The sequence below is a fragment of the Mycteria americana genome, chromosome 6 (assembly GCF_035582795.1).
Source record: "Mycteria americana isolate JAX WOST 10 ecotype Jacksonville Zoo and Gardens chromosome 6, USCA_MyAme_1.0, whole genome shotgun sequence".
Lineage (NCBI taxonomy): Eukaryota > Metazoa > Chordata > Aves > Ciconiiformes > Ciconiidae > Mycteria > Mycteria americana.
Genome location: NC_134370.1, coordinates 59,414,572 through 59,442,105, shown reverse-complemented (window position 1 = coordinate 59,442,105; position 27,534 = coordinate 59,414,572). Strand labels below are relative to the sequence as shown.

The following is a 27,534-nucleotide window of genomic DNA, read 5'->3' as shown; positions in this document are numbered from 1 at the left end:
GTGCCGGGGTGGGGGGTCCCTAAAAGCAGCCTAAGAAATAAGAAAGAGAATCGCCGTCTCGCACGCCGGCCTTCTTGGGGCTGCTCTTCCCACCTCATGGCTGCTGGGGCTCCGGTTGTGCTCCCAGGCGAGGGTCCCCTGTCTAAGCAAGGACTTTGCTGCCTTGCCTCCCCTAGGCAGGGCTTTAGCTATGCTTTGGGATCATAGAGATAGGATGTGATATGGATGACAACTCCAAAGCAATCCTAAGCCCTTTGCTGCTCTGTCAGAGAGCTCTGGCCTTCAGTCCCAAACTGGCATTGGACCCGACATCCCATTCCCTGAAATGTTTCTCCTGGTTTTGTTTCAACAATGCAAAATGGTCACGCTCACATTCTCCCCAAAGCTATTCCGAGTCACAAATCTTCTGATAACCACCGTAAAGGATAGATCCCATAATCTACATCCTTCAGAAGAAGGTATCAATCACAAAATTCCACTCGTATTTTGGAGCTCACACTACCTACTAGATACTCTTAATCAGAGGAATACTTCGAACAACTTTGTTTACAGATCTATTATTTTTTGCCCTTGACTGACCTAACACAGCTTTGGAGAAAACACAAATAACCAGATTCCAAAGAGCGAACATCACCTCACAAATATCACAGAGCTGAATCCTCGCGTCACTGCTGAAATAGACCCATTCAGTCCAGGAGAGAAAACTGCGTTTCCCACACGCAGCGGCAGAACAGTCCTCCTGGCTGAGCGCGATGGCGGGGCTTATGCCATCCTGGCTGACAGGGCTCTCTCCAGTTCTTGCAGTATTTTTGATTTGAGTTAGGCTGCAGGGAGGAATTCTCCATGCACTTTTTGGAAAGCCAGTTAATCCTTCTTTATATGTTGTCACCTGGCTCAGGGACCTGTTGACTTATTTTTCTAGGCGTGATCAGCCAGAAGGCGGCACTAGAGAACAAGTCCAGACACCTCCTCTCGGGGCTGTCACTTGTCACTAGGGTATAGAAACCTTAAATCTAGCCTTCATCATCTCTTTTCCATTGTTGGTAAGTGTTCTGTGTCTCTCAACAAGCATTTAGCTTGCCGTATTATGGGTTTTCATTCACACAGTAGCAGTAGATACAGAAAACGTTACGATGTCCTCACAGGCGTGCGCCAACGAGCAAGAATGCCTTGTGACATTAGCTGCAGTTCTTATGGAAAAGCAAAATGTTCTGTGTTATTGAAAATCTTTTGTAGAGGTGAAGAATGCAGTCTGCATGTAGTCCATCAGCACTGTATATGAGTTTTCATTATTATGATCACAACTTCCATCGTTAAAATAATCATGTCTAATGTTGGGGTTTTTGACAGAATTCACCAAAAGTACATTTAAGAGAGAGACATTTAATGTCTGATGTAGGCAAGTCAAAACACATTTCACATCTGTAAAGTCCCTGGTTTCTTTTCCTTTATTTTACCCTGCTTTATAATATAGTAATTTATAGTTTTTCTTAACTAAATAATCAGATACGTTCTGTTAAAAAGCACACTGACTTCTACTGTTTAAAATTCTTTTTTTATTTATTCAATACTGCTACACAGTAACATATGTGCTGATAGGAAAATGTGTTTTAACCTAAAGCAACACCACAGCATATTATAATGCAATCAACATATTAGCATGTTTTAACAAGTTCTCGAATATGGTAAAGCTAATTGTACAGGCAGGTCCTCCCCAACACCTTTCTTCTATATATGGTTGGGGTTTGCCCATACAAGTAAGACCAAAAGATTTTATGACACAATTTCTTCATATAAGCGAAACAGTAAAAGGGACAGTCGTGAGTCCAGTTTGGAGAGCAGCTAGCATGATACTCGGCATTAATTTGCACACTTAGATCCCAAGCCTTGACATCAGTGGACTTACTCCTTTCACCTTGTCATAACTTTCTGGCATGACCCATCTTGGCTAAAACAAATAGAGCAGTTCTGAAAAAGGCACTTACAAGAGTATTGTGTTATTAATATTATTCAGTTCAGTTTAATGTTGTTAATCAACTTACTTTGGTATTAACCTCTCTGATTGCACAATATACAAGACTTAAGAGCTGTACTCGTTTCTCCCAGAATCTTTTACATGTCTGATCATTTATATGCACTGCCAATTAGAGATGGAGGATATTGTTTGAGCCTTTCATGTACCCAATACCGACCAACATTACTGTACCACTATGTTCTGTGATACAGTTACGCCTTCTGGACAATGAATCAGTAGTATTTTGGAAGGCTACATGAAGACAGGCATCTTTCTCATTTTGGCTTCATGACCTCCCTGTTTCCCAAACTGGCCAAGGGAAACTGCTCCAGTCCACAAGACATTTCCATTGGCAAAATGGAGCAGTAGGTTAAAGTATCTTAATTGAATCCCCCACCTTGACACAGTTAGGGGACAGACTGGGACTGTGGCAGGACAGAGCATCTTTCCATTTGTGTAAGATCTCGATGGCATGACCTGCATCACCAACGGACTGGAAACAGGCTTAGCACCACCCTCTCCCCTCCCTTCTCCCGTTTTAAATCCCAGTATGACTATACCGGCATGTCAGCACGTACCTGCCATGCCTGAGGTATGATGCTTGTAGTAACACAAGCTGCACAGAAAACACAGCCATCAACAAAAAATGAGATCTGAACTTACAATATCCCCAGACAATGCAGTTTTCTCTAGGAGAAAAAAAGGATATTTTCGTAAGGGGAGGTGTCTCGCCTTCCCACACCAGATTTCACAGTGCATCAGAGGGGCCAGTTTAACACCCCATACAAACGCTGGATGTCCCACAAAATGCGGCAGACCTCAGAGCCTGCTTTTAGTGGCTTGGCCTCGATAACACAAAGCGCCCGGACACGAAACGAGGAGCCAGGCCAGGCGGGGCTCCAGGCCCACAAGGGGCTGGCAGGGCACGGCAGAGCAGCCTCGGCCCTGCGGAGCGCCCGTGTGGCAGCCACGGCGGGACGGGGCTGCGGGTAACCCCACGCTCCCTGTGAACCCTCTCCAGGGCTGGCCCTGAGGAGCCAGCGCGGGTGGCGTCGATCTGAGGTGACCTGCCTCTCCCTTCTCCTCCTCACACCACCCCCAGAGCCACCCCCGGCTCCGAGGAAACTCCACGCCGGGAGCGGGTCCTCGCCCGGTCCGGTCCGGCCCGGCCCGGCCGCCCCCCCACCCCCACAGGCCCCGCAGGACAGTGGCTAGACGCCAGGCTCCCGCCGCGGCCCCCCGCAGCCCGAGCCCGGCCCCGCGGCCCGGATAGGGCCGCGGAGAGTCCCCGCCCCCGCGGGGGAGCGGAGGCCCGGGAGGGAGGAACACCGCCGAGTTCCGCCTCAGCAGCCATGGCCGCGTAGCGTCTTCTCGGCAGCCGCGCTCGGACATGGGCCTGCCCCAGGCCGGCGGGCTGAGGCAGCGAGTCCCCACGGCGGTGAGTACGCAGCCGGGCCCGCCGCGCTGTCCGGAGGCGGCACCCGGGCCGCCGGGGGAGCGAGGCCTGCAGGGCAGGCGGACTCGCCTCACGCCCTCCTCCGGCCGCGGCGCGAGGGGGCGGGCGCCCTTGGAGGGGAGCCCTGGGCCCGGCCCCGCCGTGCAGGGGTGGAGGCGGCCCTCAAGGGGCTGCGGAGGGCGCCGCGCTGGGCTGCGCGGGGGGAATCGGGCCTGGCCCGGCGGGCAACCCTCCGCCCCGGTGCGGCCGGTGTGACCTTGGGCAGCCCGCAATCCCCCCCGGCCGCAGCCCGGCCGGGGTGACGCGTGAGCGGGGTCGGGGGAAGCCGCCCCGGAGCCCGAGAGCGGCCGGAGGAAGGTGGCACGGGAGCAGCGCTTCCCAGAGCGCACTCCTCCGGCCGGAGCGGGAGAGGCGGCGAGCTGCGATGTCATGGAGACTCCCACAGCCCCGGCCGTGCCCGCGGCGGCGGGGTCCCGGGCCCGCACGGCTTTTAGTCGCCCTGTTAAAAACTTGGATGAGTTTTTAGCCTCTCTGTAACCTTCCCGGCTTCTTACCACCTGAACTCTTTGCGTACACTTTACAGATTTTCATTTGTGTAAATAAGTGAAGTTATTTGTGTTCTTACTTTGAATAATGTTCAACCTTCCTGTATAAAATGCAATTTATTTTTTCAAAGCAGCTTAACTTTGTAGTGTCTTCCCTCCCCATCAGTATCAGTTAAACTCTTGGATGAGCTAACTGTCAGAAAGGATTTTCTCACTGTGCAAAAAGAGTGGTTCCCAAGCTTGGCAGTGTAGGTAGTTGCAGCATGGTACATGGCCAAAGACAGACCTGCAATGTGTTACTACCATGATGACTGGTGGTACCCAGCAAACGATGAAGGGTTAGGTACTCTGTGTGAGCGTAATGGCCTTGCTATAAGAAGCCTCAATGGTTATAATCAGCCTATCCACATGACATTACAGGACCAGGGCCTGTAGTATTAACAGTACCAGAGCCTGAAAGAAAGCTAGAAGGCTCACAGAGATAAATATGCTGATTGATTATATAGTTCAGTCATGTTAAAATACTGTATCTCTATATTAATACTGATAATCTTAACAAAACCAACTCTTGTGTACAGACTACAGACAGTAAAACTTAATTCTAAGAGAATTGGGAAACTTAATGCTCATGAGAAACCCGTTTCTCACTTGGTCAAGTCTTGGAGACAAGAATAAGTAAGTGAATAATACTTCATTACATACCTGAATTGGTGATTCACAGTACTTAGCATGTCAATTTATTTCAGACTGTATTAGTGAATGCTCCTTGCAATATAACTGCTTCTGTGCGTTGTTCTTAGTATGGTCATTCCACTTAAAGCTTACTCATATCCTTAGTAAAACAGGCATGATAATTAGATGCTGAAAAACCTGTTACCAACAGGTATGTTTCCCTGTCAGTGTAAAACTATCCATTCTAAGTATTTTAAATGCCCATAAACATCCAAGCATGACTTCCCTTATATTTTGGGGATATTGGACTGGTTTCCAGCACTCTAAGTATCAAAAATGAGCCTGAGATAATACTTCAGCTGGGGGCAGAACAGATCCACGGTTTCGAGTTTGATCTTAATTTTTAAGAAAAAAGTTGACAAACCTGAAATAGTTTGTTTCTTCTTCCTCATGGGGTTGACTAATAGATTTAGCTATTATGGCTTCTTCAGTCCCTTGTATTTATGGTTTTATGATCCAGTTCTCTTTTCTTGCTGGGAAAGAAGATCTCTCTTCCTTAGAGATGTATGAAAGATCCACCTATATTATTGGAAGGGTTCATTGATGCCTCAGTGTTGCCATTGTATTGATATGGTGATTGTAAGTGTGGAGGGAAATAGAATGCTTGACAAAAGTGAGCATAATCTAGTCAATACAGCCTGGAGCAGCAAGAGTTTATCCTGATAAAATGGATGTGATTCTGATAAGAAAGTACAGTTCATTGCAGCTCCTCTAGTGGAAACAAACAAATACAGACCTCATACAGAACTTGCAGTAGCTGGTCTATCTCCATGCATTTCACTGCTGTATATTAACTACTCCTGAACATCTTTATTTGTGCAATTTTTTCCTGGAGAAACCATTGAGATCAGGTCAGTTAGGAATCGGATATCTGCAAAAATTTAGGTTCATAATCAAGTAGCTATGTTTATATATGAAGGAGTGATTTCAGAATCCAAATCAGGTGTCTTCCCAAAGCCTGCTCAGAGAAGGAAAAACACACCTCATTCATTTGAGTATGAGGGAAAAATCAAGTTACAAGCACATCTTAAAATTTAGTAGAAGCTTAAGGAGTTTTAACGATTCTTCTGAACCAAGACTCTTGAGCAGTCAGCTGGCAACTAGTGGTCAGCCTGTAGGTTATAGTTATGGGATTTTTGCTGCATAAAACTGAAAAATGCTAGTTATAGTCCATAGTTAAAGTTCTGTGTAGAAGAATTAGAAACTGCAACTGAAATCTCATATTAACTTCTGATATATGCTGTATGTAACTCTTAAATAGGCTGTTGAGAATTTGATTTTTTTTTTTTAGGAAATGTTATTACTAATCCATCCTTACTCATTTTACTGCAGCATATTGTATGAATTATGGTGCTGTGGGAGGTCAAAGAGTAATACTTCACTCATCAGATACTGTGGTTAGTAGCTCATGTTTTGAAAAAAGGCATAGAAATTTCTTCAGATCAGGAAATAAAAGTAAGTTCAGTATTGCACTTGTCTGGCAATTTGAAGACCTGCAGTTATAACTTACTAACCATAGCAGAAAAACATGGAAAGCCAATTTTCATTTTGGGCCAAAACTCAGATTTGGCTTTTATCCGCTAGTGCTACAGTTGTATAGATGAGGTTCTGAAGAACTGCCAGTATCAAGGTGTCAGCAACACTTGAGAATTTACTAGCATCTTTTGCCTTCCATTAAATGGTTCATCTTCCACATAATCTTGGGTTTTTTCCTCACATGCGCACAGACACAGTAATGTTATATTCATATCTTTTTCAGATGACATATTTAGTTACAATATTCTGTCAGAACATAACCAAATGCTGCCACTTAAGATTAAGAAAATACTGCTTACATAACAGAGCAAACATTGAAGATATATTTGGAAAGGACTTAGCTTCAAAGAAAAAGTCTATTTACAGTTCCAATGGGGGAAAAAAAAAGCCAGGTAAAGACATGCTCTGAAGGTAGGATTAGACAAGCAATGCTAAAATCTTAATAAGAGTGAAGCCTTTCTGTGTAATTCTGTGAGGTTGTAAAAAGTATGTCTTTGTTTTAGGCAGAAAAGCTTTTAGATTGGAAAGGTCCATTAACTTTGGGGCAGGTGGTATATCTGTGCTTTGTTTTGTTTCTACTGAATGCAGTTCTTCTAATGAATTTTCTGCCTTGTTTTCAGCACCTAAATATCTCCCTGAAAATTAAAGTTGAACATAAGACACCTTATATGGGGAAGGCAATGTTTTAAGATGAGTGGGGTATGGGATATATTATTAATTTTATGTATTAAAATTAGTATTTGAGGACTTTATTTACTTCCTTAGGAGCCTGATTTTCAGATGATTCTAGGAAGGATTTTTGACAAGTTTATTAACTTTGAAAAGTTGCTATGTAATTCAAAAATTGGCAAGTACAGCATCTGTGTTTAAGCAGTAAGTTACCTAGCTGGATATTGTTTAGTCTGACCCTGGCATTCCAGACCTTAAACCAAAGAATCAGCATTAGACATGTATCTTATTTTTGCATTTGTTTCCAACATGAACTTATCGAAGGTTTGGATTAACTTTAGTGTCTTTATTTGGTAACCAGTTCCTAGGCCAAGAACAGTCAACCTAGTGATACTATATATGCGGTGATATCTCAGAGAATAACAGTTAATGTGCCATGGGAAGGGATCACATTCCCATCTTGGCTTCTCATTTTTAGCTGTGCATGTCAACTGCTCTCCTTGCACAAGATGTGTAGCCATTCTGCCTCTTCAGCAAGCTGAATTGGCTCAGTAAGACATTGGACAAGTACCACACCAGCACGAGAAAGAGGGAGGAAAATCAGGACCACCTCATTTGGTGGCAGTCAGCTGCAGATCAATTCAGTTCTGTGAAACTTCACTCTGAGGTCACTGGCTGGACTGTGGTTTTTTGGTCACACTTGTCATGCTGATCATCACCTTGAGGGTGGAAGGGAAATGTCCTACCTTCCTCTTTTTAAAGGCCATGTGGGTTTTCACTACTAGGAAATAATTTATTTGCTGGTATCATTTGAGCATGCATTTTCTAATTAGTTTTCCTTAATTTCTTTGGTATTGCTAGCACCTTAATGTCTCACCACTTGAGAGGGAGCTCAGTTCCTCGCCTGCCACCCTCAAGGGCTAAAATAGCTTACCAATGTATTAGATTCAAAGATTTTTAGTTAGACAATCTGTATGAGACTTAATGGACTGCTCTATGCAGAATGTTAGATGAGATGATGTAATAGTCCCTTGTGGTGAAACTCTGCTTAACTATTTCATGGCTACCTGGAGAGCACTTCCAAATGAAAGCAGAAAGACAACAATACCAAGGAGTTTAAGACCTACTGTATGTCCAAGAAGTTTCAAGTTGACTAACAGTAGCAACCACATTTCCATGGGTGTAGTGTATATTTGCAGAGGTTTGTGCTAAGGGTGATAAAATAATTATCAATTACTAATTTCAGAGTACAGAGAAGTCAGCTAACTTTTCAGAATATACTTACTGGTGTTATAGTTGAGTAAGTTTCCTGGATATGATGATTTTGAGCATTCTTAGGTCAGCATTTCTTTTCTTATTATTTTCTTATTCTTCTGTTAGCAATGTATTGCTAACATTCTTGATAAATTACCTAGAGTGGTTTCAAATAATTCTATCACTTCGGGAGGATTAATTTATACTGTTAACTGTTCCACCACTGTTTGCATCAGTAATACTAAGAACTGATACAAGAGGACCCTTATGGATAATTAATGTTTAAATAGTTGCAGTTTAAGCAGCTATATTATTAACTTCTAACTTCTGGCAAAGAGGTTTTCTTTGACTTCTGGAAATGCTTTCTTCTTTTTATGCTTGTATTACAAATAATTGCTCAGAATAAGTGACAGATTTTTTCTTTTTGCTTTAAATATATGTATCTTTCTGTAAGTAATTCTGTTTTAATAGTAGTAATATAGATTAATATCAAAGACATAGGTGTATCAATAAGTACTGATGCTGTATGTTAGTATACTAACATTTTGCCAGATTGTAGTGGACCAGATCAGGTACTAGAGCTCCAATTCATTACCTACAATTAAATTGCATTTAGAATTTTTCATTATAGCTTAATCTTTAACTGCATAAGTTCCAGGTTGTTTTATACTAGTGCTAATTCACATAAAGTGAGATAGATTAGGTAATAACCCCATACAGGTAACTATAACTGTATTAAGAGTCATTGGAATATAATTGGGCTCTCCCTACTTTTTTCCCCGCCCCCCCTAGAAAAATATTGATAGAGACTTCTAAGAAGCTGTACCATCCTAGAAGGGACATAACTAACAACATTAACATGCCTGCTGTGGCATCTGTACCTAAGGAGCTATATCTCTGCACCTCATTGAAAGATCTCAACAAGAAGACAGAAATAAAACCTGAAAAGACAAGTACAAAGAGGTATATATATTTTAATTTATTTTGGATTAATATTAGAAGTGTTAGTGCTACTCTGCTGAGCAGGTTCCAAAACAACTATGTTGTGGATCTAAATTTCCTCAATTATTTCTGTTAGATATAAAATCTTTGGTTAGTCTTATGTATATATCTCTCAACTATCACATCGGATATGCTTACTGCCTGCAGAAGGTAACTTCACATACTGCCAAAACATGACTTGGACAGAGCATGGCATCCATGAAAATTTCTTACTTTGAGAAAAGGCTACATAAATGCAAATTCTTAAAAAAGATAAAAAGTTTAGCAAATGTATGAATAGAAAATATTTTGCCTCTAGCATTTAGACAATCAACGCTTTCATTTTGTCTTACTACGAATTAGATTTTCCTCAAAAAAAGTTTTTTAGAAGGGAAAAGTACTTTTTTTCCATATCTCAGTATGCTATTTAATTATGGAATATTTTAAATAAACAAACTAGCAAAGAGAAACATTATTTGGAGGAGCATGATTGTAATTCATATTTAATGAAAACCTTATATATTAAGATAGTAAAATCAAATGCTTAATATATGGGCAGAGGCTGTGAACACTTAAAATGGCATATTGTAATGAAAAGGTGTTTGGGGACAAGAAACCAATCACATGCTTTACTCGTCTTCTTTGATTTCAGTTATGTGCAGAGTGCCCTTAAGATTTTCAAGGCAGCGGAGGAAAGCAGATTGGACCGAGATGAAGAAAAAGCTTACATCCTATATATGAAATATGTGACTGTTTATAACTTTATTAAAAAGAGACCTGATTTTAAGCAGCAACAGGTATAAAAGCTTTCTGACTGATCTCTTCAGCATTGGTAGAAGTATTAGAAGTACAGAGAATTACACTAATGCACATTCAAAGCATTACACTGGTATTAAGTAAACTGTCTTACTTATGATATTTTTTCCTTCCTATTTTTGACAAGTCTATTGGTAATTTCTTTTACAGTTTGCTTTTAATACACATAAGGTATATAAATTGTCACATCTGTGAATATTTTTTCAGGGAAAGGTATTCCTGTCATCTTTCCCATGCAGACTTTTTTTGGTGCAATTGCCTTGGCTAGCATTTATTTATTAGTGCTATAAAACAATTTTATTTACAAACTCATGTTTGATAGGAAAATATTTTGATTCAAAACAGTTCCTTTTGTTGGCATTAATATCATTATAATACCAATTCTCTGTACATTAGCAGCTCTTAATATGCACAGAAGTAGGCATTATTAAGCTGTACTATTAATATGTGGGGTGATGCTTGCAATTTTAGGATTATTTTCATTCAATTCTTGGACCTACAAATTTAAAAAAAGCTATTGAAGAAGCTGAAAGACTCTCAGACAGCCTTAAACTCAGGTACGTGAATACAGTTAATAGATAAGATATTGTTCATTATACCTGAAGCCTGTACACGTGCAATTGCAGGTTTTCATGCTATTTAGTAGTAAGGGATTGCACTTGAGTAGGCCTTAGATATCCGAAGCCGTTGAGAGCTTAAATTGTTTATCCACAAAAGTCTGTTACTAGAGATAAATTTCATCATCACATGCTCCAATAACTTGCCACTGTATACATTGTCTCGTAATTCTTGGTAACTATGATTTGTTGATATTGTCTCCTATTTTTGTTTAATGATTAATAAAAAGAAAACACAAGATATAAACTATATATACACTAGAGATGATCAAGAGCTATTTCCCCCCTTACCCTTTTCATCATAAGGTCATCTGAAACCAAATATACTAATGAATGTTCCTAATATTTACGTATGTTAAAAAGTCCTCCTAATGTGGATTTAGTTTACACTAACAAAACACATTTTTAATTCTTTAGCTAGCTGCTACACCTTTTCTCTACCTCTGCCATGTACAAACATGTATGTGGAAATGCACAGTTTTGCCAGTATGTAACTGAGCTGATGCTAACAGGCTTTTGGGTAGCTCATTTACAACTGTCAAGTTACATGTCTTTGTGCCATAAGCCATGAAATTGTGTTGATAAGAAGTTGTAAGGTAGAATCTCTCTTTAGGTGATATTTAGTGCAGTACCTCTTGCTTCCAGCCTTACCTGCTTCTCACATCCTTAGGGACTATCTTTCTTGCCCCTTTCTCACCCTTTCCCTTCAGCTAGACACATTTCCCTTCCCATGCACCCCCACAAGTATTATTGTGAAACCACCCTTCAAGTGCTTAATCCATGAAGTTAGTTAAGGTGAACAAGGAAATAAGAGTGTAGTTACACGTATATGAAAAGAGACTTTCCAAAGATGTCTCATGATACTATGCATGAAACAATCTTTAGGTTTTCCTTATTTTTAGTTCAGAGTCTTACAATTCAACAGAGCTACAAATTCGCTGTAAGAGTAAACACTGATAGAGTTATAGAAAACCAAAATTATTTAGAGACTTACTGTTTAGTAACTTGTGTCTTTATGAAAGGAACAGTTTTAAAAGATGACACAATTAATAACTTTCAACTACTCTGGGCAAAATATATATGTATTTAAAAGGAATACAAATGAAACATGACTCCTGTGTAACTACAGAAGTGGTTTCAGGGAAATTATTTGTATAATTTCTTCTCCAGGCAGTAGGCCAGCAAATAGTTTAAATGCTAATTGTTAACTAAAAGTGGAGCTGCTGAAACATCATTTGTATAGGAGTGGGAATACCTACATGAATGACCTACTATGTGCTTCAAAGACATACATGGGAAATTGATAGATAAATATTCCATATTGACTGAAATAAATTAAAATTTGAAGTATGCTTTAGTGCTGTTAACTCCAAACAAGAACAAAATGCTCTGTTCTAACTTATGATGCCTTTGCCAAATCAAGAAGCCTGTTTAAATAAAATTACAGGCTTGCAGCCTGTAGTGGCCAATTAGTGGAGTAGACTTTGAGGCAGAATTTGATTTAATGATCTAGTTTATTAACACAGTACTCTTGATATGAAATACAGCTGTATCATTGTTGTCATTTTAATCCTCTTTAGGCAACATCTGATTAAAATGAGCAATTACTAATACAGTTCAGCATTCATGTTTCACTGCTTGGTTCAGTCAAAATTGTTAGTTCAAAACATTCTTTTTTTAATGGATCACTAGTAACCCTTAAGCTTCTCAGTTATATTTAATATAATAGAATGCTTCTCAATTATAGTAAATATAATAGAATGCCATTTAACAGTGATATAACTATACAAACCTGCAGTTGGTGATCTAAAAGCTGTAGTTTGGAGGCCACTAGTTTACAATATTGTGATTGTCCTTACAATGGCAAAAGGCTGGGAGGTTAATTTTAAGGTCTAAGGCTGTATGAAAAGGATAGCTGTATTCAAGACCTAGGTCCACCAAAGCTCTTGAGTATACATGATTCTTGCATTGACTTCATTGTATTCCTAGTGTTTGAAACAAACAGCAGGGACACAGGTGAGGACATAACAGTATTAAAGTCACCTTATATCCTGAAGGTGACTGCTACCATATAAGCAGTTCTCATCTGACTTCTCAGAAAAAGGAAATTTAGATATCTGAGCCAACTTATTCCTAGCTGTTGTTAGCTCTGTTGCAAAACCAAATAAAATACCTCGGATGATTGTTATAATATGTTGAAGTTCACCTGTGAGTCACCAATACTTACTCTTTCCTCTACAAAATGAAAGACCTATCACATAGCTAAGCATGACCCCAGGTTTAGAGAAAAAAATTAGTTAGCCTTAAGAGCAGTGGCTATGAAATAGGACCCAAAACAGGATTTTGGAGTAAGAAAACCAACCCAAGAGTGGGAGAAATAATATCATGCAGTCATGGAGGAAAATGGGGTTTGTTGGAAATACAAAAATTGACAATACTTTAACTTTTATTTAAACCTTAAATACTTTCTCTTTTTCTTCCTGAAGACTTGATGACTCTGATGTTAATTATCCAAGGCTAACCAATAATGCAATATTGAAAAAAAAAGGCGCTTTTTTTTCCAATAGATATGAGGAAGCTGAAGTTCGGAAAAAACTTGAAGAGAGGGACAGACAAGAGCTGCAGAAAAAGCAAGAACTAAAAGAGGATGGAAAGAGTTCAGCCAAAAGCTCATCAGAAAGTGCTGTGGATTCCAAAGCAAAAAGCCAAAGGGTAATTGAAGATGTTTACAAACTCTCTAATTCAGTCTAAACATATAGTTGTAATCTAGCATTTGATCTCTCCTAGTAGCTATTTCCAGTTCAGAATCATATTTTTTAAGATTAGTTTACGCTCCCCATAACCGTTCTTTGACATTTCTTTGGAAGATGTTGAGTCCTACCGACCTCCAAGTCTTGCATAAGATAGACTAGGTTTTTTTTGTAAAGTCAAATTCTATTTTGTAGTAGAACTAGCTAGTGCAAGAAGCCCAAGGGAATGGTAATAAGCTGATGTTATTGATAACATCTCCTCTTTAGGAGAGAGCTGACTTTTCCACAATAGAGTGGAAAGAAACTCATTTCTCTATAAATGCTTTACAAATTTCGTCCAGGAGATAATGCTGTCCTAGGTTGTATTGCCTTTAACTGGTTTTTGTCTAGGTAGAGCAGCAACTTTGGTATCTTTTTAGTACATCTGTCAACACATCTTTAGAAGAAGCTTCCTTTTTCTAGGTTTCTTCCTGTAGTTTACAGTCCGACCAATTTCCTTCAAGCTCTATGAGAGTCAGTGTCTGTTGGCCACCTTTGTTCTGAGTATTAGATATTAAACTAACTTTTTTTTCCTTACAACACAGATTAATGGTGAGAGGAAGCATTCACTGGAAAGAAAGGATCAGTCTGACAGTCTGAGTGGTAAGAGATGCAATGTTCACACAGATGTGAAAAAGGTCTTCATATACCTATGCACCTATCACTTAAGCAGTTGCAGTTCTTTTAAGGAGTTATTTCACAGTCAGAGTATTTTGATGAAATTCTAGTATCCTGCATTTCAATAACAGCAACTTAGTAATTAAGCTCTGTATTGCAGCCTTCATCACTTCTCTTGAAGTTAGAAAGCTGTACTTAGTTTTTCAACAGTTTAATAACTAAAGCTGAACTAGCCCTAGAGTGGTCAAAGTAGAAGGAAAAATGTCTCCTCAACTGATAAGAAAAAAATCTAGGCAAGGCTGAAATGTGTCAGCTTTCTCAGTTAAATAAGAAATTTTTTCTTTCCCCTCCCAACCTTCTGGTTTTTGGTCCTGTAATAAATATGTGAAAATGTTCTCTAGAGTTCTTAACTGAAGAGGAACATCTGCAGTATGTAGCTTACAAATGCTTGCCTATACAGCTGGATTTAAATGAGACCACAAAAGGTTAAAACTAGTTTATCACTGAAGTGTTCAGTATTGTCTAATTCAGCAGATCTGGTGCTAATCACTACAGTAGTAGTAGCAAAAGGGCCAATATGTTTATTTTATAGTGTCTCACCTCCGTGACTTTGTGGGACTCTTCTGTTCTGTTTCATCTGTTTGCAGTCTTGATTCTACCAGTCAGATGTGGTCATAGCTATCTCCATTTGTAATGTAGCTTTTTGCATCTAATAGCTTCTGTATTTCAAGGAGCAGTCACAGCTGAGAAACTGTTTGCAATGATGTCGGACAAAAATATTGAATTGATTATAATGGATGCTCGAAGATTGAAGGATTATCAGGAATCCTGTATTCCAAGATCTATCAGTGTCCCAGAAGAAGCTATCAGTCCGGGGTATGAAATAACATTAAATGATAGTGAAATATTCAATTTTATAAATTTATAAATTGACAAAAATTATATGCTTTTAAAGCTCGTACACTTAGTTTTGGAGTCCCTGATATATGCAAGCGGGCAAGACATACCTGGACAGCTCTGTTCTTGCATGTACTGACTTCAAGCCAGAGCATATTTATTCTATTCAAGCACATAAACATAATATGGATTATATATTGTTGGACAAAATGTTACTTGTACATTTGTCTTTAAATGCATGTTAATGCATTTCAGAGTTACTGCGAATTGGATTGAAGCTAGACTCCCAGAGGATTCTAGAGATCCATGGAAGAGGAGAGGACACTTTGATTATGTTATACTGCTAGACTGGTCTAGTTCTGCTGAAGACTTAAAGCTAGGAACAACTCTTCAGAGCCTGAAAGAGGCACTTTTTAAGGTTGGCAAGTTTTATATTAATTCATCTCAATAAATAAGAATGTTTTAAAGCACCTATAATTACAGAGTATATGGAAGACTTCATGACACTTTAGGCAAACATCTTGGTTCAGTCTTCAGAGACTGCTATATTTTGACAGCAGAAGTGTAGTCTGAAGTTTCACATTCCCATGCTTGTGCTCTAGTAGAGGATGGTATAATTTATTAAATAGTTAAACAGCAGAATGATTCAACTCCCCTCCTCCACAACTAGCTCAAATGTAGAGTTCTTGGCTGACAGAGTTATTTGGGAAAGTACTTGGTACTGTTTGCCAGAAACATTGTCACCCTCTTTCATGTATTAGCAACTGTAATTCCTTATTCATGGGAACTGGCCAGCCACCTGCATAGGTAGGCCAAAGAAGGCTAGCTTCTTTGCAGTCCTATCAGCCAGGCACTTTCTAGAATGGAGGAGTTTTGTTGAAGGAGATCCCAGAAATATTTTGAGCTTGGTTAACTTTTGTGCATTATTGAAAATAACTATTAGAGAAACATGAATTTAAATTTGAGCTTCATCAGTGCAAGGAGCTTATAGACTCAGTATTAAGCAGATGCTCAACATTTTCAAGTCTGAACTGTGGCTACGGCTGTGTTGTCCCAACCCTTTATATAGGTGGCTCTTGTGAAAGACTGCACAACTTTTTGTTACCTAAGCATTGAAGACTGGGGTTCAGAGATAGCTCAGGCAGTTCTCCTTGTTTATTGCTTTACAGAATATTCTCTGAACCTCTGTGCCTTGTTCACGTTCTACTACTGAGGACCTCCAGAGGAGGCCAGTCTGGAGCCTGAACTCTCAAGGGTTTTTCAGATAGTTAACATTATGCTTTCTAAAGCCAATGCCCTTAATCACTCAGTAAACTTACCAGATGAGAAACTGAAGCAAATATTATAATAAAAATATTTTTCTGCATGGAGGATTGTTACCTGAAGTAGTAGTAAGTGTTTCTTTCTGTACTGGAAGTATTCAGACCCTGTTGTAGGTAGAGCTAGGAATCTCACTGCGTTGGGCATTCTCCAAACGCAAAGAGGATCCCTGTTCCCCAAAGGGGTTTTGCAGCCTGTTTAATTCTTATTTAAAAATCTCAGAAATAACGTGTCTCTTAATGTGATGACTAGACACAGAAATTTCAACAACACTTAAGATGTAAAAGTTTCTTTCCTATTTTTAGATCAGCTAATTTCAAACTTTTTTCTTATAGTGGGAAAGCAAAACTATACTGCAGAATGAACCTTTAGTTCTAGAAGGAGGTTATGAAAACTGGCTCCTTTGTTTTCCCCAGTACACAACAAATGCTAAAGTAACTCCACCCCAGCATAGCAGGAACGAAGTAGTGACTGTTTCTCGTAAGTATAAAGGATGACGCCTCTCTCCCCCGCAAGTGCTTATAATTACTGGATGTATCTTTAATTCATTCAAATATGTTTGGGATAGCCTTGTTCTGGGCTAGATCTCATATCTAAATTTTGGGGTCTGGTGGAACATGGGGGTTATTTTGCTTTTGTGTTTTTAAGAGCTCTCTCATGCTTCCCTCCTCTCCCCCCTCCTAAAGTGGATTTTCAGTATCCATCTCTGGAAGAGCCAGCTCCTGTTCCACCTGTTGTTGCTATAAAGCAATCTCCAGCAGAAGTGATTGAAAATGAAGAAACAGGAGATAATTTGGAAGAGAGACTAAAATCACTTAATAGACCAAACATACAGGATGCTGCTGTTCCAAAAGCCGACAGCTCATTTGTAGTTAATCCAGTATCAATTACAAGAAGTATCCCTGAGGTAAGCTGTGTTTCTTTTTTCCAGAGTTAGTATACACTTAATCTACTAGAGACCCACCATGTGCAGAAGCCTAAATCCACAGAGAAACATACTTAGTATTTGTTTAAGGCTTGTACGCAAGTGTATTGGTACAGAGACTATTGGTGGTCTGTTAACCATCATAACTAATCTATCGAACTTAATGAAACTGAATATACTTAACATAATTGCAGAGCTTTTAATGAATGTTTTGATATGAGCACCTGAGAAATTGAAGGTCGGCAATTGATCATTAATTCAGAAAGTCTGTAAACAAACTTTTCTGCTCAAAACATACATATGATGAAATATAGAGAGGGCAGTTAGGCCATGGCTTACCTTGGCTTTTCTAAAGGTCTGCTTTCCAGCAATGTTATCTTCCTTCAAATAATAAAATATTTAGGTGGCTTGTCACTCTTGGCCCAGTAGTAAAAGTATAGAGATTTGTTTCTTCCTTTCATGGGGATAAAACTTTCTAAAGACACCTTTGTAGAGTCCTTGTACTAAAATAACATTTTCATTAGGAGACAAGTCGAAAGTCAAACTCTTCACTTTCACCCTCCTAGATACTGCCTTTAATACAAATTTCAGCTAACGGACCCTAAACTGTAAAATAGACCTTATTCTGTTCTTCCCTGAACTAGACTAGCTTTTCTTTCTTCAGAACTTACACTTCGCCATCAAAAACAACTTGCTCTCCTAGAATGGTATTTAAGCCATTCTTAAATACCTCTTCCCATCAAGCAGATCTGCGTTAATCACATGTTCTGTCACATGATTGAGAGCACCATGCCCAGATTAGACTGCCTGATTGCCCTAAAATACTGACCTTTGAAAGCTTGAAAATAAAGAGTTATAGTAATCAGTGCTTAATGCTGTCCTTATGGTTCTGTAGGGCTTGTTGATTCTTATCTCACATCTGGAAGTTAAGTGAATACCTACTTTTACTAACAAGCAATTTGAATTACCAGATTTAATGTAATTGGAAGTTCACTATCTTTCTGGCAGAATTCAGCTTATAAATCTCATTTAGAAAAAGCTTAGCTAATAGAGCAGTAATAGCTGTAATGAATCGTTGTTCTACATTTTGTGTTACAGGTTGATCGTACTAAAAAGCCTTCACTAAAAATCCCTGATGATAACAGACCAAAATCTGAAAGTACAGTTAGTGACAGCCAGCCTGTTGAGAATGGACGAATAGTTCCAGACCGGTCCACAAAGCCATTACGTGATGCAAAGAGCATTCTGACAGAAGAAGAAAAAAGTCGTATACATGCAGAAACTGCTGCTCTGTTAGAGAAAAACAGACGGGAAAAAGAACTTCGTGAGAGGCAACAAGAAGAGCAGAAAGAGAGACTCAGGCGAGAAAAAGAAGAACAAGAACAAAAAGCAAAAGAAGAACAGAAAGAAAAGGAACACAAAGAAAAGCTACAGCAATCTAAAGAGGACAGAGAACAGAAGGAGAGGGATGAACAAATAAAAAGAGAACAGGAGGAAAAGGAACAAGAGCGAGCACGCAAAGAAGCAATAGAAGCAAAAAAGCAAAATAAAAATGAACTAGAAAACGTTGGTGGAAAAAGGGTTGAGATTGACAAAATATCTATGGAAGAAAGAGAAAAGGGAACCCGAACACCAGAAATGCAGAGACGAGCACTGAGTGATACATCTCGGACCTTTGTGACTGTTTCAGGCAAGGTTAGTGAAAAAGAGAAAATCGTCGCCAAATGTGGAGTAATTATTCAGGATGATTTGTGAGTGCATACTCTAGTATCAATCTAGAAATTTTAAATACATCATTGGACTTTTATTTAGGCCATTTTTAGATAATTGTAGAGGAGAAAGTTAAAACCAAGACACAAATAGTTAGATTTTTTTTTTTTTTTGCAAGACATCCTCGATTGTTGCTTGTAGGTAGGCAGCATGGAATCCCCATAGGATAATAAAACTTCCCACTGACGTGGAGCTAGAAGGGATGGTTCACGGGCTGTAAGCCTCTGTTTCAAAAATAGAGGCATGGTGACATTTTATCTCTTGTACCAGCCCAGTACTGTATATTATACTGTTGTAAGACATGCTAGGGACAGAATGATATTATAACAAACTCTTTAGTTCCCCTAGCTGCTGATATAACAGGATTTTGTTGACTGGCATAGGAAGCAAAGCAATACCCTAATCTAGTACTTTTGCTGAGAACAGTCCAGTTCCAGCTCTTTGGGGGGGTGGGGGGGGTGTCACAGTTCCTTCTTTCCTCAGATTCTTGAAAAAAATTGCAAAATTTCTGAGAGTGTAATGATCGTCTGGTCATGAAACAGGAGCCATTTGTGAAGCTGAGTTAATAATGGAGCAGATGTCTTTAAAACCATTTTTCAAGAACATGCATTAGGATATTTTTCTCTCCCTTTGCAACTGCAGTGTTAGCAGTGTGCCCAGGTGGCCAAGAAAGCCAATGGCATCCTGGCTTGTATCAGAAATAGCGTGGCCAGCAGGACTAGGGAAGTGATCGCGCCCCTGTACTCGGCACTGGTGAGGCCGCACCTCGAATACTGTGTTCAGTTTTGGGCCCCCCACTACAAGAGAGACATTGAGGGGCTGGAGCGTGTCCAGAGAAGGGCAGCGAAGCTGGTGAAGGGTCTAGAGCAGAAGTCTGATGAGGAGCGGCTGAGGGAGCTGGGGTTGTTTAGCCTGGAGAAAAGGAGGCTGAGGGGAGACCTTATCGCTCTCTACAACTACCTGAAAGGAGGTTGTAGACAGGTGGGGGTCGGTCTCTTCTCCCAGGTAACAAGTGATAGGACAAGAGGAAATGGCCTCAAGTTGCGCCAGGGGAGGTTTAGACTGGACATTAGGAAATTTTACTTCACCGAAAGGGTTATCAAGCATTGGAACAGGCTGCCCAGGGAAGTGGTTGAGTCGCCATCCCTGGAGGTATTTAGAAGACGTTTGGATGAGGTGCTTAGGGACATGTAGTGGTGGTCTTGGCAGTGTTAGGTTTATGGTTGGACTTGATGATCTTAAAGGTCTTTTCCAACCTATACGATTCTGTGATTCTATGCAGTTGTTATTTGACCAAACTTTGATGCTTGTGTAATGCAGATACACAAGAAAGTCAAAATAAATCTTCCTGGGCAACCTTAACACAGTCATTCTTGAGCTTTTGTTTGACTGACAGAGCAACGCCACATAATCCCAAAATGACTGCCCATGATAAAATAAATGCATGATGTTGGCTTCACAGTTTGCCTTTTTCACAGAGAAGCTTTGTCACAGTGAGAAGTAAAAGGGGAAAAAGTCTTTCATTTAAAAACAAATTGTAAAACCCACAGCTTTAGGGGGGGGAAAGTAGTGTAGGTGGACCTTCTGCACTTTATTTCTGAGCTCCTGAAACTACATAACAGACTATCTTATATAATACAACATTCGGCTACAAAGGCTATTCCAGCAAATTGCCTGTAGTATAGGCTAGGAAGAATAGACATGATGTGTAGATACCTGCTCTAACCACTTCTTTGTGGCACGTGCGTTCAGCAACCAAAAACGAAAATATAACTCTGCTTTTTCCCTATTTTGCTTTATCAGCGTTCTTTACTGACATTCCAGATGAAAATTGAAACCTTCTCTCAAAATCTTTTACAGCAAACTGGGGTTAAAGAACAACCAGACAGTGGAGCTCAAAAGCCAGGACCCCTTAGAGAGGATTCTGAACAAGATACTGAAAGACTTAAAGTAAATACAATGTGTTGTATGTAGCCAAAACCAATCAAGTGCAGATGCTTTATGATTATTATATTATGTTAAATTCCACCTCATTTCAATTTTTAAAGTCATCATCTTAAGAAAAGACTATGCCATGTTTACAGTTGTTTGTTTGCTTTTTTCATTTGTCATATTCATCTGAAAAAAATATTTGAAGCTTTCACTAGAAATCTTCATATGTTTCTGATGGCATTAACAAACATTCCACACTTGTTCATCATCTCACGCATACTCCTTTGCATACCGCTTTGAAAGGGAGAAAAGATCATCCGTACGTGTTTAACAGAAGCACATATTCCTAATAAAGTAGCTTCCTTAGGGGAGAAATTGAGTAGTCAGACTTTTGTGAGACTGATTTGTCCTTCTTTTCTGGAGCATGTCAACAAATGGGTTTTGTTTAGATTGAGTGATACAAAATAGTAGTACTATATTACCATTACAGTAAATTGTATTTCCAGCTATAATCAAGGATTTCTTCTTGAACTGTTTTGCATTAAATCATGTAACCATATAGGGAAAGTCACAGGCAGCTTGCTGCTCTGCATAAGTAACTATACATACCTTACATTTCTGTTTATTTATTAGTCTCAGCGGGAGCCATTAATCAGAGCACGAAGTGAAGAAATGGGAAGGATAATACCGGGACTGCCTGCAGGTTGGGCAAAGGTAACTTTCTATTCTGATGTTATAATCAAGTTGCCTTGTGCAGTTTTGTAATGCATTTCAATTGTGTCTTATTTTTAAGTTAGATCATTTGATATTCCCCCTTGCCCCCCCTTCAACTTCCACACAGTTATTTTCTGAATTTTAACACTATTTGTAATGAAACTAGGAGAGATCATCTGATGTTTCTGGTACTAAGCAGTTGCTGTTTAATATGTATTTTGGTGAAAGTGGTGCCTTCCAATAAATTTAATCCATTAAGTATTGAGGCCAATCACAACTGTTAACATCTCAACGTTTGAAAAACTCATGAGCTGTTCTTACAGTAGTTTAAAAATAGGTAAGTAAGTTAATGATGGATTTTTACTTGTTTTTGAAACAATTTGTTTTTTTTCCTCAAGTTTCTGGATCCAATCACTGGAACCTTTCGTTACTATCACTCGCCAACAAATACTGTTCATATGTATCCACCAGAAATGGCTCCTTCATCCACTCCTCCATCAACCCCTCCAACTCATAAACCCAAGCCACAAGTGACTGTTGAACGAGAAAGAGAACACTCCAAACTGAAGCGCTCCTACTCTTCCCCAGATATAACCCAAGCCATTCAGGAGGAAGAGAAGAAAAGAATTCCTGTAACTCCTGCAGTCAATCGTGACAATAAGTATGTTCAATAAGTTATACCACAACTCATGCAATATGATGGCATAGAGGACTTTCTTTGTGTTTAACCAACTGAAATTCATTAATATTTTCTAAGTAGGTTTGAAAGGATGCAAGAGTGATAGACTTAAATTTCATTGCTGAAAGTTCAATGTATAGGGCAGTTATCTTTTGAGAATTAATGTAATTGTTATGTATTAACATGAATTTCAGAGGTCACAGTGTAATTGGACAATAGTTACTTTTTAAGTGGTGGTATTTGTATTAACATATTAAATACCAGTCTTCTGACAGCTTGTGAAATGCAGTTTTCAGTTTTTAAACTGGGTTAAATCATTAGCTAATTCTTTGTCTGTGAATTTAAAAAAAAAAAAAAAAAAAAACAAAAACAAACAAAAAACCCCAAAAAAACCAAAACCAAAAACTGATGGAGCCTATAAGTCAGCCTCATTATAGGCCAGTGTATATGGCTTTCTCACTGTTGCATTGACTGGTCTTGAATACCTTCAATGATGGCATTTGGTGACTTCTTGTGCCAGGATATTTCATTCCCTGTGAGGGAAGGCAGTTCTGTTGGCTTATGTGTACAGCCTTGTCACGTCCGAGACTCCTAAGAAATAATTCCTTCCTTACAGACCAGTCTGTTACACTAAAGCAGAAATTTCAAGACTCTCTGCATCACAAATTCGGAATCTTAATCCTGTGTTTGGGGGATCGGGACCAGCTCTTACAGGACTTCGTAATCTAGGGAACACTTGCTATATGAATTCCATATTACAGTGTCTGTGCAATGCACCTCACCTGGCTGATTATTTTAACAGAAACTTGTATCAAGATGATATTAACAGGTAACAATCTCTTATTCTCATCCTTTAATTTATAATTGAAGGAAAAAAATCTGCCTTTACAATTGTTAATTAAAAAAAAAATCACTTAGTGGGGTTAAGGGGGCGGGGGGGTGTTTTGTTTTTTTAAGTAGGAGACAAATGCTAACTTCTAAGTGTCTTGACATTTTCAAAATTCATGTGTATGTCACAAAATAGGTTTTACTGGACAGTCTTAATTAAATTGTGCTTACCATATTCATAAATATAAGTGTACTAGAGTCTTCTAAAACCAAACAGAATATTTAAATAGCAGTTCACAAAACAAGCTGGAAACAGCAGTACCTTCCATCAGCCCAGTCTTGAATATGGAACCAAATTACAGTGCCAAAGTAGACAAAAAACTTAATTCAGTCTAACAGTCAGTTTTTCTTGGTCTAAAGAAATTACTTTGAAATTGGGATAACATCTTGAATTAATATTTAAAAAAAAAGTTATTTGAATGGCTCACTTTTTTTTTTTTTTTTTTTTGGGTCTGTTTAATTGTATAGGTCAAATTTCCTGGGGCATAAAGGTGAAGTGGCTGAAGAGTTTGGTGTAATAATGAAAGCTTTATGGACAGGACAGTATAAATATATCAGTCCAAAGGACTTTAAAATTACAATTGGGAAGATTAATGACCAATTTGCAGGATATAGCCAACAGGACTCCCAAGAATTGCTTCTCTTTTTAATGGATGGCTTGCATGAAGACCTAAATAAAGTAAGCAATACACTTGTAACAAATTATACGTCTGTCAGATGATCAAGAGAAATAAATTTTTAAAAGACCCTCTTATTTCATAAGAAGATTATGTTACTGGAACCTTGTATAGAAGGAAATGCTAGTATTCAGAATTAAAGTAGGAGGTTATTTTGAAACAGCATAAGGTACTAAAGGGAGTAATGGAAGAAGCCTAACCAGATAAGAAATGGATGGCTACACTGACATGTTTAAATATTCTTGCAAATACTCAATAGTATGCTTGCCTATAGATGAGACTTTCTGTTTTTATATATGTTAATATATGGCTATGGTATTTAAACTTCTGTTATCCAGGCTGACAACAGGAAAAGATATAAGGAAGAAAACAATGATCATCTTGATGACTTCAGAGCAGCAGAACTAGCCTGGCACAAACACAAGCAGCTCAATGAATCCATTATTGTGGCACTCTTTCAAGGCCAGTTCAAATCTACAGTGCAGTGTCTTACATGTCACAAGAAGTCCCGGACCTTTGAGGCTTTCATGTATTTGTCATTACCGCTTGCATCTACTAGTAAATGTACGCTGCAGGTATGCTGGCACGAGAGAGAAACAGTTCTTGAAGTAAAAACATTTCTCTGTGACTTCGTTATGATGATGCTTCTGCTAAGCAAGCTCTGCTTGTTGAAGGGGTTGGTCAATATTCCAGCTTAATTTACGCTAACCTGAAACATGAACAGATCTGAGTCTTCATTATTTTTTAATTCTTCTAAAGTTTAAAAAAAATAGGTCATTCCTTAAATGTTTTAAAATACAAGCAGGATGGAAATATTTAAGCTGCAGTAGCAGAAAAGACATGTATAGTATTTGTTTTTGCAGGTCATAGTGTGAATACTTTGTTTTTAAACAAAATATTGTAGGTATATTTTGAAGGACTTGCAGCTAATTAATATACATGGTAAAATTTATTTCCACACATGGATTTAACTCGCTTTTCCTCATCTTTGTGAAACATAGCACGCAGATAATTGATGCAGGTTAACAACCAAATAGGAAACAAACGTTTTTGCTACACTTTCATAAACACCTGGCCTTCACAATCTGTGTTTGTATTTTGTTTTAGGAATGCCTTAGGTTGTTCTCCAAAGAGGAGAAGCTCACTGATAACAATAGATTTTACTGTAGCCATTGCAAAACTCGGAGGGATTCTTTGAAAAAAATAGAAATTTGGAAATTACCACCTGTTCTTCTTGTGCACTTGAAACGGTAAGAGAAATGGTGATCGGTGAAGATCGGTGAAAATTAATTAGGATGAAGTGACCAGGCGTTGATGGAGATTGATTGTTCCAGTGCAACAGCTAACCATTGTTAATTAGAGAAAGTTGTGGGTGTATTTCAAGTTGTAATGTTGCAAGACTTTTATTTTCATCTGATGCCTTTTATTAGGCTGCAGTTCACGAAGCACTTTTACGAAGTCATCTCTTTTCATTTGTGCTAAGAAACACACGTGCAAGCATTAACAGGATTGGGGGGCAAATGCTTTAGTTGAGATCATGTCCTGGTTAAAAACAGGGAAAACAAACATGCTTAATATTCTTCAATAGCTTGTGAACAACCTGTAACTTTTACTGATGCTTTTTAATTCTCTAGATTTTCCTATGATGGAAGATGGAAGCAAAAGCTTCAAACTTCTGTAGATTTCCCATTGGAAACTCTTGACCTTTCACAGTATGTTATTGGTCCAAAGAATAACTTGAAGAGATACAATCTGTTTTCAGTATCAGTAAGTAACCACGTCACGTTTCAAAGTTCAGCTGGTCTTTATGCCAGGGTTAGCCTGTGTGATTCACCTAGGTTTCCAGGCTGCCTACCTGGTTGCAGAGTAAGTTGTATTCTAAAATGAATGATTGGTATTTAGTAAAAATCTCACATTCTAGTTTATTTCCCTAACCAAGGAAGAAATGGCAGCTTTCAAGGCTATTAATTCTTTTCTTTTCTTATGTTTACAGAATCATTATGGCGGGTTGGATGGAGGGCACTATACAGCCTACTGCAAAAATGCTTCAAAACAACGCTGGTTTAAGTTTGATGACCATGAAGTATCTGAGATCTCCGCATCATCTGTGAAATCCTCAGCTGCATATATTCTCTTTTACACTTCTTATGAACAGCGAGCAGTGGATATGGCCACATAAAGTAGTGTGGGTTAAGAAAACTGGTTTTCTTTTTATAAGAGCAAAGTAGGTATGGGAATGCATATAAGTATGCAAAACTGTGACAACCATAGTCACTTACAGATTCGGGGATGGTTGCAGCAGCTTTTCTGCAAGCAAGCTCTTTCTGGTCAGTACTAGTGCTTAAAAATCAGACGACTGGTTAATAATGCTTGTGGTAATACTGCCATCTGTGAAACCATTTAAAAAGCATACCTGCATTACCATTTATTTAAAAAACAACTATATTTTTAGTCTGCTCCAAAATTAAATCCTAGCTTAGTCATCTGAAATCTATTAACAAGTAGTTTAAAATGTCTTAAAATCCCAAGGCATATCTTGATTTTTATTTTTTTCTTTCACTGTTATGGCCTTTTCACATTTCTAACCTTAAGCTTGATTCTACTGTGAATACTCTAGAATGATGTAAACAGTTAGGAATGTAAGTGTACATATTGATTGCATACTTGCACATCAGAACTATGTATATAATAAAATGTTGTCCTTTTTGTGAGAATCTCTAAAACTCAGAGGATTGCGTTTATCTGCCACCTCTAAGTTAATTGCAACACTACTTAATAAAAAAGCAGAGCTGTATTTTTTTTTCTGTTAGCTTTTGTCAATATTTGTGCACTTCAGAGTTATTCTAAATGAACAAGACTTTCCTTTTTAATTTTTTAATATAAATTTTCATGTACACATGCATTAAAAACCTTAATGAAGAAATGATTTAAAAATATATCCTGTTAAATGTATGTTTGGGTTTGGTGTTTTCATTCTCGACTAGTTGTGTGGTGGTTAGGATTCTACGTAATAACAGTCTGCATCGTATTCACACAGTTTAAAGATTCTTCAGATGAAAAAATACTACTTTGTGTAGAACTGAGGAGTTTAGAAACTATTTCAGTTGCATCTTGTGCATTTCCCTGCTCTGGATTTGGGTTAGTTTTCCCTCTCTGATGAGGTTGGCATTCAGAAATCTTAAATCCTACATTCTGAGCTTTTATCTGTCTATATGTGTGGGTCTTGCTGACAGAATTAAGACCAGGTTTGATTGTTTCCCAGAAGCTTACAAGCTGCAACTGAATTTGCAGTGCTAGAGGGACAAACGTGACAGTAGTAGAATGATGCTTTTTTCTTTCTCATATGTTAATGGTCACTTCATCCCCTGCTCTCTTTTGAAACACAGACCCTCAGTGGTCTGGTCGTATGCTTTCACCTTGGTATCCTGCGGTCAGTTTCTGAAAGGCAGCTTAAAACAACATAATTTACTTAACCAACAGAGAAACAGGAATTTTCAGGTAACTACATCTATACGCTCAGCAATTGTGTTCTTCTGAGGGATGTATGAGGTTTGTGACAGAAAACAACCATTAGACCTTGTACAAATGGAGAGATGCATGTTCCTTAACAGGCTTGGAAGCTGTAACTCTTCTCTCTAGAAGTTACTTCCTGAAGGAACGCAACAGATGGTCAGGTAATGCAAATGCTCTAGTTTATTGAGGAAA

At 38.8% G+C, this 27,534-nt stretch overlaps 1 protein-coding gene across 6 annotated transcripts; it reads left to right on the top strand.

The window, feature by feature from the left end:
* The first annotated feature begins 3,293 nt into the window (after positions 1–3,293).
* On the top strand, positions 3,294–26,795 carry USP8 (ubiquitin specific peptidase 8). Of its 6 annotated transcripts, XM_075506122.1 has the most exons (21): positions 3,313–3,452; positions 6,904–6,982; positions 8,999–9,169; positions 9,840–9,984; positions 10,475–10,560; positions 13,188–13,332; positions 13,955–14,012; positions 14,744–14,903; positions 15,180–15,342; positions 16,580–16,724; positions 16,931–17,151; positions 18,268–18,864; positions 20,800–20,889; positions 21,505–21,585; positions 21,984–22,246; positions 22,881–23,093; positions 23,621–23,831; positions 24,168–24,404; positions 24,937–25,079; positions 25,464–25,596; positions 25,823–26,787. In XM_075506122.1, exons 3-21 carry the CDS (start codon positions 9,066–9,068, stop codon positions 26,006–26,008), a joined length of 3,381 nt encoding a protein of 1,126 aa, XP_075362237.1. In that variant the 5' UTR covers positions 3,313–3,452; positions 6,904–6,982; positions 8,999–9,065; the 3' UTR covers positions 26,009–26,787. The 6 variants fall into 6 exon arrangements, with proteins under 6 accessions (XP_075362236.1, XP_075362239.1, XP_075362238.1 ...); XM_075506121.1 differs by lacking the exon at positions 6,904–6,982 and having other exon boundaries at positions 3,294–3,452; positions 25,823–26,785; XM_075506124.1 differs by lacking the exon at positions 6,904–6,982 and having other exon boundaries at positions 3,294–3,452; positions 14,762–14,903; positions 25,823–26,784.
* The last annotated feature ends 739 nt before the right edge of the window (positions 26,796–27,534 follow it).